The sequence below is a fragment of the Scyliorhinus canicula genome, chromosome 18 (assembly GCF_902713615.1).
Source record: "Scyliorhinus canicula chromosome 18, sScyCan1.1, whole genome shotgun sequence".
NCBI lineage: Eukaryota > Metazoa > Chordata > Chondrichthyes > Carcharhiniformes > Scyliorhinidae > Scyliorhinus > Scyliorhinus canicula.
In genome coordinates, this window is record NC_052163.1 from 125242641 (window position 1) to 125256502 (window position 13862).

At 47.9% G+C, this 13862-nt stretch overlaps 1 protein-coding gene across 4 annotated transcripts in view; it reads right to left on the reverse strand.

Annotated features, from left to right (window-relative positions):
• LOC119953674 (transducin-like enhancer protein 1) overlaps positions 1-13862 on the reverse strand; it is a 187872-nt gene that overhangs the window by 102260 nt on the left and 71750 nt on the right. The window contains exons 5-6 of one of the 4 annotated variants that reach the window (XM_038778186.1): positions 5078-5140; positions 3557-3568 (exon numbers count right to left, since the gene is read on the reverse strand). In XM_038778186.1, coding sequence (XP_038634114.1) covers positions 3557-3568; positions 5078-5140 — 75 coding nt within the window. Of the gene's footprint in view, positions 1-3463; positions 3581-5077; positions 5141-13862 lie in introns of all 4 variants that reach the window. The other 3 variants (XM_038778185.1, XM_038778183.1, XM_038778184.1) reach the window with 3 other exon arrangements.

The following is a 13862-nucleotide window of genomic DNA, read 5'->3' on the forward strand; positions in this document are numbered from 1 at the left end:
TATTCATGGGCTTCTGCAGTCCCTCAGAACAGAGCTAGTCAAGCCCGAGCCAGCATTTGTCGGGATCTTACTAGAACATAGAACATAGAACAGTACAGCACAGAACAGGCCCTTCGGCCCTCAATGTTGTGCCGAGCCATGATCACCCTACTCAAACCCACGTATCCACCCTATACCTGTAACCCAACAACCCCCCCCCCCCCCCCTTAACCTTACTTTTATTAGGACACTACGGGCAATTTAGCATGGCCAATCCACCTAACCCGCACATCTTTGGACTGTGGGAGGAAACCGGAGCACCCGGAGGAAACCCACGCACATAGGGGGAGGACGTGCAGACTCCACACAGACAGTGACCCAGCCGGGAATCGAACCTGGGACCCTGGAGCTGTGAAGCATTGATGCTAACCACCATGCTACCCTGCTGCCCCAACCCCCCCCCCCCCCCCCCTTAACCTTACTTTTATTAGGACACTATCATACTAATCATAAGGCATTGGCAATGCTTCCAGCTACATAACCTCATCTCAAAATGATGCTTCCAACATCACAAACACTTGGGGCTCTGCAGAAGGATTTCCCCAACCACCTCCTCACTCTCTGCTGTCAATCCTACAAACTACATATATTATATGCATTATACTATACTATTATATACAAGTTACCACTATTGCCTAGCAACCAAAGAGCTGACACTCATCACCATATTGCCAATGCAACTTATAAGCTGTGCCCCAAAGCCTTACTTACAAACATATCATAGAGAGAAAAGCCAATTCAGAGCTTCACTTCCATTTGCCTCACCATGAACTATCTTAGGGAGCAGCACAATGACACAGTAGATCTGCCTCACGGAACAAACTCACAGGCACACACCAAGGTAGGGAGAAACACGGGATCACTTCACAAAAGGTGGAGATTCCAGACATTTCGGTAGAGGCTTTACTGAAAGATTGAACTGTACGTGTGGTGACAAAAGCAAGAGTGAGGGTGTGTCATGTGAGAGTACCTTTAAGAATTGGGTGTTTATCAAATAGCTGCAGCGATGTCAGTGTGTGTGGGTGGAGCTGGGCTGCCTGTTTTTACTTTCGTTTTTGAGCTGGTAGCTACAGTGTGTGTTTAGTTTTGTTTTCAGAGTTGGAGCTGCATCCAGCCAAACAAAGGGTGGCAATTTTGATCTTTCTCTGTATAAAAAAAAGTCTTCAGATCACTTGCTAATTTAGAAGTGATAACTGCTCTCAGTAGAGAATTTAAACCTGCTGTCTTTGTCAAAGAGGGTATTTGTTTTATGGATGTTGCTGGGAAAGATTAAGGGTTACTTATAGAGTACTGTATTCTTGGGGGCAGTATTTGAGTTGATAGTTGCCAAGATGTTTACTGTGTGTTTATAAAATGTTAACTGGATTCATATAATAAAAGTACTTTAGATCTCTGTTGCATCACACCTGTAGAGTGGGCCCTTGTGCCCCTCATAACCAAAATCTATTAAAAGTTGTGGGTCAGGTGAACTCCGTGATACACTTTGGGGTTCTCTAAAGCCTGGCCTGTTAATAGGCGGGATGTAACTAAATGGGAGCAAAGTCCCATAGAGAGCGCGTTTAGCCGCGTGGTTTCCCACACTCACAGCGGCGAGACATACGCTACAAAGTGGCACTCGCATTAGATAGCGGGCCTCAGCGCGGAACGTGTGGCCGAGGCTGCACATAGCCCTGTTTTGTGCCCGGAGGAGCGCCGCTCGCCGTAGCTCAGCGTAGCGAGAGATCGGGAGTGATCGCTGGAGGCCCTGAAGTGACCCCCAGTACAGTGGGAGGGTCCGCCACTCTTTCACCCCCCACCCCCCCCCACCTCACTCCCCCTCATCCTGTGCCGGAACAGCGTTGCGCAGACAAAGCCAGCTTGGCACCTTGGCAGAACCAGGCTGGCACTCAGGTGGCACCAGCAGTGCCAGGGCACTACCCTACCTAAAGGACATGCACTTGGGGGGCCTCTGATACCCTGGGAGACCCCCACGAGTGCCGTTCCGTCTGCCCCCCCGTTTGTGGAAACTAGTGCTGAACGGCGCTCGCCTGAGGTGAAGGAGATGGGTCTCACGCCTATCTGCACATTAAAGTAAGACTCGGGGTCTTGCTCGAATATGCAGCTATACTAAAAAGTGATCCCGTCCACTAATCGGTGGAATTTAGATGGTAATGTCTCGCGGGATTGCGATAGATCTCGCGAGGCACTGCAAGCTACGTGGATCCCAGGAGCGGGGTTTCCCGGCTTCGATCGGCCATGCTGCGCCGCGGCGCGCTGCCTTTCGGGCGCAGCGTGGCCGCAGCGTGGCCTTTCAAGCACCCTCAAGTACAGAAGAATTGTAGTTGCTTTGCTGTTGTCATCAGCTGCAGATGTGGAAGTCCCCGCAAACTACAATAACTGAGAGCACCTTTGGTCATACTCAGCAAGACCAGATGTTGGGGGGAGATCTAATAAAATATCAAACAAAGAACTGGTCTTCCCAGCAGCCCTTCATAGCAAATCCAGAAAGGTTACATTGATGCCAGCTGTACGTGAAAAACACACGTTCTGCATGCCCATTAAACTCAACATAAAGAAAACATATCGCCTCATTATTTACACATAATTGTGTTCACATATCATTTACATATTATTGTTAAAATTGCATTTACAGGAGCCACAAACCATCGAGATTTCCACCAAACCAAGTGGACAAGCAATTATAACCTTTAGATTAGAGAGCAGTAAATTAACCCTTTGCAAAGCACATTCTGGAGCATCCAGACAACCATAATCTAGCTACCCAAAGCGGTTAGCCCTCCCAATATAACCCAGGCATCTCAATCATCCTTTCATCATACTACATTGGTTTCTGTACTGGGCAGACACTAAACACAGCACAAGCTTTGAAAGTAAAATCCAGGCGGTGTTCTCAACTTATGGAAAAGTGTTCCTAAATTGCTCAGCCAAAATAGTATCTGCCCGCACGAGCAATTTTTTTTGTTTGAAAGCAGAGCCTGAGCAGTCATCCACCCGTCAGCCTAAAAACTGAGGCTGGGCGGGAAACGGCCCTTCAGAGGCTATGAATTGGCCAATTAAGGGTGGGTTTCCCGTCCAAGGCCCTGCCCGCCACAGTGTAAATTCGCTACTAGGTCAGGGCGGGTGGGAACCCGGAGGGAATCCCCTCCGTGCATTTCCCCCACTCGCCGGTGGTTGAGGAGATCTTTAATCCAACCATATGGGATTATTGAATCTCACTGTTATCTCGGGAGTCTCAACATCAACTCCTTTCTGGGAGTGAGGGAACACGGTCATCATTTATTTTCTTGTGTGGAGATGGAGGTCGGAGGGGGGGGGGGGGGGGGGGGGCAGGGTGTCACGCAAGAAATGCCAGTTACGCAAAGTCTACAGTGCCCAACTAAAAGTAACTCCATTGGAATAAAAGGTTGTTAATAAATATACATACTGGGGGTGGTAGAATGGGAAGTCCTCTGACCCCAATGGCAGCATTTAATTCGCCCATGGTCACCTGCTTTGCACGTTCTATGGTCTGGATTACCTGTTGTTGATGCTGGAAAGATACCAAAAGAAAAGAGAAAGAAAGTCTGATAAAGTTGGATGGAATAAACCAATTCAATCGCTGCATTCAAAGTCAAGTAACCGGGTTACATCACCGCCAAGACCCAATAGTGAGAGTGGATATTTGCCACAGTGTAATAGCTTATAAAAACTTGCTTGGGAAAAAAAACAAATCAGCATTCTATTGGGGATTCCACATCCAAATTATTAAACACGAGTGCCAGTTACCTGACAATACAACAACAGAAACACTTATTGGTTGTAAAGCACTTTGCAATGTTCCATGATCGTGAAAGATAGCAAATAAATGCAAGTTTTTTTTAAAACCTAAGAGTGCGGTCGCATTTCTTTACTGGTGTTGTACATTACTGACATAGAACTGTCAACCCGCCCAGAATTGTCAACCTGCCTGGAACTGCCAACCCATCTCGGAGAACCCCAAAACCGGATCACAAATATTGCGATGAGGGTTATAACCTCAGGAGGTCCCCTTTATCCCTTTGGAAATTTGACTGTTTTTTCCCTAGATGAGATGTTAAACCAGCGTCCCGTTAACTCTCTCGAATAGGTGTAGCCACACAAGAAATAAGAGGGGTCCGCCAAATGGCCCACCGAGTCTGCTGCGCCATTTGATACAATCGTGGTTGATCTTGGGCTTTGACTCGGTTTTCCTGCCAACTCCCCATATCCCTTAATTCCCCCGGGACACCAAAAGAATCTGTCCATCCCAGTTTTCGATGTGTTCAACAATGGATCATCCCCAACGTACTGGGTAAAGAATTCAAGAACAATAACCTTTTAGATAGAAGACATTTCTCTTCATCTCAGTCCGAAAGGATTGGCCCCTTGTCCTGATACTCACAACCCCACCACCTTGCCGTGTTTTAATACTGCCCAATCAGAGGAAGCAATCTTTCAGCATCTATGTCCTATCCTTGAGAAGCTTATAGAATCATAGAATTTACAGTGCAGAATTAGGCCATTCTGCCCATCAAGCCTGCACCCGCCCTCGGAAAGAGCACCCTACCTAAGCCCACACCTCCACCCCCACCCCATCCCCCTAACCCCAGCTAAACGCTTTGGACACTAAGGGCAATTTAGCATGACCAATCCAGCTAACCTGCACATTTTTGGACTGTGGGAGGAAACCGGAGCACCCGGAGGAAACCCACGCAGACACGGGGAGAACGTGCAGACTCCGCACAGTGACCCAGCAGGGAATCAAACCTGGAACCCTGGAGCTGTGAGGTTAGCAGTACTAACCACTGCGCTACCGTGCTCGCGTTATAGCACTCGCTCAAGCAGTGGAGATACCCCCAGTGTCCTGGCCAATAGTTATTCCTCAATCGCCACACAGAAACAGATATTTATCTCGTCATTATCACAAGGAGCAAAAAGTGAGCTTAAACTTAAACTGCTATCTAAAAACAAATTTTACATTTAAAATATTAAACTTTCAGAGAAATTAATAAATTGCGCATCTGTTAAAAGTCACACTTACTTCCTGCGATAAGTAAGGAAGGAGCTGGGCACAGATCACATTCAGTCTCTTCGCAATTTCTGTCTAGGAAGAAAAGGATTGGGTTTTAAACAAAAATATTCTAGAAACGGAGCTGCAAATGTGAATTCATGAAGTTAATGCAGAAAACAGGTTGCCAGCATTTGGTTTTGCTCCAAAGGATTAGCAAGCACACTTGCATGCTATCATACATCTTGCACAACAGGAGAGATACCTTTAAAGGCTGTCAGTTAACCAGTTCAGTCTGTGATCCAACAGCTTGCACTATGCAGGAACTGCGAACCCATTGCTACAACTCCCTTGGTAGTCGAGAAACAATGCACTTTCTCTGGGCTGCATTTTATGTGCTCCCCCGCACCAGGTGTGTTTAAGACAGGGTTGGGGGCACGGACCGCCCACCCATGTCCCCTCCTCACTCCACCCCCAGCTCATCACCTAGGTAATCAATGGTCAATTAGGCTCGTTACCAAGCCAATAATCCTGATAATGTGTGACCACACCGTAAAACATTTGATGTGGGCAATCAGATAGGAGCAGGCAGTCAAATACTTTAAATAATATCTTGGGGGTGGGGAAAGAGAGGAAGAAGGTGTTCTCTCTTTAGGGGCTGCCCTTTGCCAATGGCGAATGACCCCCCCCCCCCTGTTGACAGACGTAAATCCACCATCCCCACACCTCCTCCCCGCCCAAGATCCCGGGATTACCGGATTCCGGGATCCATGGAACCTCTCCCTCCTCCTCCTCCAACTCCAACCCCCCCCCCCCCCCCCCCCCCAAGCAACACCCACTAACACGCTCTTGGCACTGATGGGAGCTGCCGGCAAACGGGATTGGCTCCAAAGGGTGGGGCCTCCTCCCTTGTGTGGGGCAGAAGTTCCACTTGGCCCTGGTTTAGCCTGTGGCGGGAAGTGGTTGCCATGGCAAGTTTGCTTGGGGGGGGGGGGGGGGGGGGGGGAGTCAGGCGTGGTGACCTGGCCGCCCCTATAACATTTAGCCCTTTCTTTAACCAAGCAATTTACAGTACAAATTGAATTGAAGATGCATGGTCCTCATTGTGGACTCGCGTTCCTCCCTCAAGCACACTTCTTTGGAGACGCACATTTTTGTTTTATAAATTTAGAGTACCCAATTCATTTCTTCCTAATTAAAGGGGCAATTTAGCGTGGCCAATCCACCTACCCGGAACATCCTTGGGGTGTGTGGGGGGGGGGGGGCGAAACCCACACAAACACGGGGAGATTGTCCACACGGACAGTGACCCAGAGCCGGGATCAAACCTCGGTGCCGTGAGGCAGTGCTAGCCACTGCACCGCCGTGCTGTCATCTTGGAGACCAAAATTGCCACAGTCCATGAAACACTGCGCGGAGGTCAGCTGGAGGTCAGCTGAGGGCATGACTGTGAAGTGCAGGTGGTTTTTAACTCCTGTGTAGTGACCAACTCAGAGGAGCCGCTACCAAACTATCAGCAACGTTTCAATTCATTGAGATTGAAAAATGGTAGATCTGTTTGTAGGATTCACACTTTGTTTTTAAAACATAAAACACAGACAAAGTGGGGATTCAAACCCACACAGCGTTGGAAGCTCTAGCTTTTAATTAGGATTCAGTGCTGACGGGTGAATGCAAAGTACAGGAGACAGAGACGGGCCTAGGAGACAGTGCACACGCTCCAGAATATTTCAGCTGCAGAACAGGCTGACAAACCCATCAAGCACAACACAAAGCAGCGAAGATAAAAGTGACGCAATTTAATGTGACTTGCACTGGAAGGGAGACGAGGAGGGAAAAAAAAATCCTAGAGGAGAGTGCAGCCAAAATAAGCTCCTAAAATAAAAGAACAAAATCCCCACCCAGTCCGCTCCCATCACACACGCAGCAAAAATCAGGAAATCAAATAACAGGGCTCAGGTTTAATAAATTAATAAATTAGAAAAAGAGTCAGTCACCTTCAGAAAGCAATCGGTGAAAAGAATCCCTCACACATACACAGTAAACACACTGTATTGTAAACAGACATGCAGCAGGCCTGCACAAAGATGGCCCTCCCTTGTACCAGTATCTACCAGACTCCAAAGCCGTCAAGCAATCTCACACTAACTGTGCAGTCTGCAGAGGCAAGTGGCAATTAAGCAGCAGGCTCAAGCACATTGCTGACATAATGTGCCCCTCCATAGTGCATAGTAATTGGTCATGGAGTATTTTTTTTTAAGGTAGATACCTCCATCAAATCCTTGCTACCTATTGAATTCCAGGGGCGGGCAGAATATAGATCCACTTTAAAAAGATAGTGACCTTAAAAAGAACAAGCTGGATGAGTGAGCTGGAAACAGGGCAATTACAGGAGGATTTGGTAATCCAAACTGAAGTGGTCAAAACCCCTTCGCTCAGCGTCACTCCTGCTTCTAGTTCCTACGGCTTCAGCCAAGAGCCATATTCTTCTTTCACAAGCTTGGGTAGAGTGTGCCAGCGGACTCCTCAACTATGGATGGCACCCCAACAATGCCCAAATCCCTCTTCCCCCCCCCCCCCCCCCCCCCTCACTATTCCCTATCCCAGAGGCACTGAAGCCTATCACAGCACCGCTACTGTGCTCGGCCCAGCTACTAAAACACACAAAACATGGAGCGGCATATGGCGCAATGGATAGCACTGGGACTGCGGCGCTGAGGACCCAGGTTCGATCCACTTCCAGGTCTGAGTTATTAGGAAAGATTTGATACGCTGAGGCTGTTGATCAGTGATGGTTAAAGGTGCATACGATTATGAGGAGCATTGATAGGGTAGCTGGAAGGCATGGTGCCCACTAGTAAAGGAGTCAATAACCAATTGGAAAGAGGTAGAAGGCCAAGAGGGGAGTGGAGGAGAAACCTTTTCATTCTAGAGGATGGTGGGAGTCTGGAACTCACGAAAAGGGTGGTAGAGTCAGAAGCTCTCATAACATTTTTGTGTTTAGATATTCACTTGCGCTGCCTCCAGGCGCTGGGAAACGGGATTAGTGTAGTCTGGGACTTTTTTCCCCTGGAGCGTAGGAAGCTTAGGGGTGATCTCAGAGGGGTGTGTAAAATAAGGAGGGGCAGAGATAAGGTAGATAGTCAACATCTTTTCCCAAAGGTAGGGGTGTCTAAAACTAGAGAGCATAGGTTTAAGGTGAGGGGAGAGACACAAAAGGGTCCAGAGGGCCACTTTTTTCCACACACAGGATGGTGAGTATCTGGAACGAGTTGCCAGAGGCAGTACAGGTGGGTACAATTTTGCCTTAAAAGCTTTTAGACAGTTTTATGGGTAAGATGGGTGTAGAGGGATATGGGCCAAATGTGGGCAATTGGGACCAGCTTAATGATAAAAACTGGGCAGCATGGACAAGTTGGGCCGAAGGTCCTGTTTCAATGTTGTAAACTTCGATGCCTCTATGACTTCTATGACTCTAAGTCAGATCTTTGTTGACCAACGTGGACACGATGGGCCAAATAGCCTCCTCCTGTGCTGTTAACATTTATGAATCTCTGAATTCATTGCCTGGTTCTTGTCATAATATCCACTCATGTATATAATGAGATGCAGACAGGCAGTGATTGACACACAGGATGACCAATGAACACACAACACAGAACAACCAATCACCAGACAGGACACGACCACTATAAAGCCCACAGGGCATTAAGACTCCCGCTCTTTTCGGGACCCAGAGACAGACAGTCAGAGTGCACAGGTTCGTGGGCATTATTACCATGTGGTAGCTAGTAAGTCTGGTCGAGCCAGTAAGAGGTCGTCAGTAGGATTAGTAGAGTGTCAACCCACAGCTGAACATGTACAGCAGTTCACAGTTAAATAAAACAGTGTTGGATCATCTCCGGTGTCAGACGTTTGTTTCTACCTTCCCTGCATCCAGTTGCAGTCGACGTCGAACCAACCTGCCTAACACATCAGTTCTGAGTAAGATGCAACTGTTGCAACTCCAACAATATCATCATGCCACTTCATTTTTAAAGCCAATTAACTCAGGGGTCTATAAATTCAAATTAGTTCAAAAATTAATAAATTATTTCCAACCTTCTAAACTCCTAAAAACAGGAGAGAAGTAAATGGCACTTCACATAATGACACTGCAGCACAGTATACTTAAAGCAATTTACACCAAAATAAAATTGATGTTGTTAAAAATTGCGTTTTGTTTTTAAATTGCTTCATACCACAACAAAATCCTCAATGGTAGACAGGTCAATGTGACACTTAGCACATGAGTGAACAAAGCAAAATGGCTCACAAGTACTGACAGAGCTCGAGAATTATTGGGTTTACTTGGTCAGGACACAAATGCAGACAAGTATCCTCCATGTACACCTCGACGAATCGATAATAAACCAGCAACAAAGCTCCCAGTGGAGCAGTTGAGAGAGACTCCCAGCAACGAGGCAACAAGCAAACATTTAGAGGTCTCTTACCCATTCATGCCGCCCCCAAACTTGGTCACCTCAAATTTTTTTGGAATCAACAACAGTTAGAGGATGCTACAATTCACAATCTTCCAGGGTCACTGCTCCAAGCAGGGACTTAAATTAGGAGTGACAAAAACCCTACCCATTCAGTGACAGAAACTCCTATTTACTATCTCCATACAGCTCAACACATGCATGACTATTTATCACAGCTCAGCTGGTAAACCTTCTCCTGTCACACACGCATCAGATTGGCTCAAAAAGCAACAAACTCACCACTGAACACGGCAAGGGGCGGCACGGTGGCACAGTGGCTAGAACTGCTGCCTCACAGCACCAGGGACCTGGGTTTGATTCTGGCCTCAGGTGACTGTGTGGAGTCTGCACGTTCTCCTCGTGTGCGCGTGGGTTTCCTCCGGGTGCTTCGGTTTCCTCCCACAGTCCAAAGATGTGCAGGTTAGGTGGATTGGCCACGCTAAATTGCCCCTTAGTGTCCAAATGTTAGGTGGGGTTATGGGGATGGGGCAAGGGAGTGGGGTGTTTTTTCTGCACAGTCAGTGCAGACATGATGGGCCGAATGGCCTCCTTCTGCACTGAAGGGATTCTTTGGGCATGATCTAATGGCCACCCTGCACCCAAACAGTAGCTCGCTGCAGCGCAGCGTGGCTGTTGAAAGCCAGGAGACCCTGCTCCTGGGATCTACCTGGCTCACAGCGCCTCGCGAGCTCCAACTCGACCTCACGAGATGTTGCAATGTGAATCCCACCCACAATGGGATTTTGGAAAATCTGCTGGTCTCACTAGTGCAGATTCCCGAGGTGCCCGAGGCTTTGGGATTCAGCCCCTTCCCCTCAGAGACCTCGGGTGAGCTCAGTTCAGCACTGATCCCTACAAATGGGGACCAGACAGAATGGCACTCAAGAGGTCTCCCAGGGGATCGGAGGGACCCCAGCCACATACCCTTTGGGCAGCGTGATGCCCTGGCACTGCTGGTGCCACCTGGTTATTCTGGCAGAGCCAGCCTGGCACCCTGGCAGTGCCACCTGGGTACCTACCCTGCACATCTTTGGGTTGTGGGGGGGCGAGACCCACGCAGACACGGGGAGAATGTGCAAACTCCACACGGGCAGTGCCCCGGGATCGAACCCGGGTCCTCGGCACCGCGAGGCAGCAGTGCTAACCACTGCGTCGCCATGCCGCCCTCATCACCCAGTATCTAACTGAATGACGGAAAAGACTCGCGAGCTGGAACGGCCTTTTCCGGTGTGACAGATTATGGAACACAGGAGAAACTGGGGGTGGAATTTTATTGGTGCCAGCTGGGTGTGGGGATGCGGCGAGCTGTTCAAAAGTCCATCGGCTTTGGCAAGATTGGGGGGAAACGAGGGCCCGTTCATTTCCACCCTGGGTCCCTGCTGCAGCTCCCTCAGGATGGAACGTTCTGTAGCACGGCGTCGTCAACTGCACAAAATCTGCCTTCCGCCACTCAATCAGTAATCGTTAAAAACCTGATTGAGGGACAAATACTGTTCTCCGAGTGGGGGAGGGCAGGGCGTGGGGCAGAGAGACAGGAGGAGGAGGTAGAGCAGTTGATGCTATGGTCTTTTGAATGTTTTTCCACCCATGCACACTGTAGCAGATGGATCCAGTTTTGTAAAACTCTCCGCGATGGAAACCCAGCGATAGTTAAGGGTTAAGTAGCATATACCTGTGGGATGCAGTCAAGAAGACAGTTTGCCAACACCTCGGAATTTAAACCTTCCGCTCGCTGAAGAGATAATTCAGGAGTTGGCAGCATTTAACAAGGCGTTATTTACAGTCCCTAAGGACTGACTATGATGGATTTCCTACATTTGTCCTGTGTAAGGCAGCAGCACTTTTGGACCACAGTTCCTGCTGCACTTACACTCATTTAATCAATCATTTACAGGCTATTTGCGCTCACCATGGGAAATCAAAAATTCTCTACAATATCACAAATGGATTATTTGCAAGCTAATTTGTCTTTATTATTTTTGCAGTCAGGCAGACAGTTAAATGGTTTCTGCATTAACGCAATCTCAAAGCACAAGGCCAAAATAAAAATGATCCAAGAAAAAAGAAAGATATTTTCCTCTTTTTTTTTAAAAAAAAGGGAGGGAACAGCATGTTTTGGCCGCGATCGTTCATCGCAAATCAACCTTCAGGAGTTTGAACTCTGCCATTCTTTTCCAATCCCAAAAGCGAAACGAATTCACCCTCCACCCCGTCGGAACACACATCTATTCTTGCAACATCGCTGTATCCGGCTTTGGGACAGCAATAAAGTCGCTGGTCTCCCAGCAGTGCTGGGCTATTGTTATCTTGTGGGCGTTTCATCATGAACAAATACACTGGCCAGTTCTCAATCCAAAGCACATTGAGAACAACAAAGGACTTTGGAAATGTAGTCACTGCGGTTCTGTGGAAAAGGCGGCTGGGATTTGCACACAGCTCTCACATACAGTATGAATAATGACCTGACAAATCAGTTTTGACAATGCTAATGGGGGAAGGGGGGGTGGGGGGGATGAATATTGGCCGGGACATGGGGAATAACTCCACTGGTCTTCTTTCGGAGTCGTGTCATGGGATGTTTTACGTCCCACTTGAGGGGTTTAACTTCTCAGCTGAAAAAGGATGCCACCCCCAACAGTGTAGCACTCACTCAGTGCTGCACTAGAGCGTCAGTCAAGGTTTTTGGCCTTCAGGTCCCTGGGGCGGGACTTAAACTCACAACCTCGTGACTCAGAAGTGAATGCTTTCATTATTCAGCCACAGCTAACACAGAAGCACTTGGCTCTTCAATCCCTGGGCTTGTTCACACTCTGCAGCTGGCTTGAGGGAGATGTGTGTGTCTGCAGTATTCATATACTGTAATAACGCTCAAGATCACTGACACAGACTGGGAGCCTCAATGTGGTTAGAGACTCGAGATTAAATACAGACACAACTGGTTTGAAGATTTAGCGCAACTTCCAATTACCTAGTTAAAACAGCAAATAGGTTATGCAATTTTTACAAGAGTCACCACTTCCTCCAGGGGAGTGGGTGGAAAGAGATACCCTGAATTATGTCATTTTCCACTTGCAGCCAAGCCCGGTGGACTCCAAAGGCGCATTGCACAAATCTGCAACAGCCAATCACCACCTACCCCATTTGCAGAAGGCTAGGAGAAGAGGAAGGGGTTAATCATCTCCCAGACAACATCGCACCAGCACCATACCAACGGTGCAGTTACAAAAAAGGGGGGGGGGGGGGGGGGGGGGGCCAAGAGAAATGGAAATTTGGTGAGCATACATAAACTATTTCCAGACAGGTAGCAACCCCATGTGCGGGGAATGTGACCTGCGCCATTGAGGCACAACACACATTTCAATGCTGGGGAGCAGAGAGGTTATGTGTGGGGAGGGGGGTTGGAAGAGAAAGAGTTCAACAAGCACTTGCTATCACGGTGCTAATTAGCTGCTTAGCGACCAATTAACACTGACAGGATCAGGCAGATTATCTCTCGACATCATTCATGAGCTGTCTAAATCAGTCAAAGCTTCTCCAGGTTTGGTTTCTTTAAACTCTGATGTGCAAACGGAGCCCTGGCAGTGTATTTTATATCACAGCACACTTTTGTTTTCTTTCTTTTTTTGTTGTAACTTTAGAGTGCCCAATTAATTGTTTCCAATTAAGGGGCAATTTAGCATGTTCAATCCAACTACCCTACACATCTTTGGGTTGTGGGGGTGAAACCCATGCAGACACGGGGAGAATGCGCAAACTCCACACGGACAGTGACCCAGGGCCGGGATCGAACCTGGGACCTCGGCGCCATGAGGCTGCAGGGCTAACCCATTACGCCACCGCGCTGCCAATAATCACAGCACACATGATGGTCAGTGGCCTCAGGGCGTGGGCCGAGCAACCCTTCAAAACTAGATTTTAAAAAAACAAGTTGGACATGAGAGCTACCCACTCGGCAAGAATGAATTTGCTGCCTGCTCGATCGAAGAAGTAGAGAAAACAATGGCTATTCGCCACACTAAACAGATGGAAACACTAAACTACAAAAACTTTGTAGATGTACAATGTCCTTTTTGGAACTCATTTTCTACCCCATGTTCGGTGTGACTTTAACTCATCATCTTGGCTACTTTTAACGTGTGTTTGTTTGCGGATTCATTTGATTTCACTTTGTCCCTTCAGGTCTGCACACAAAGGAAGCTCGTTGAAGTCAAAACTCCACGAAAATATTTATAAAGCGGAAAGTAAATAATGGGTGGCAAAGATTTCATTTTTCGTACAGTAAATCTAAAATAGCC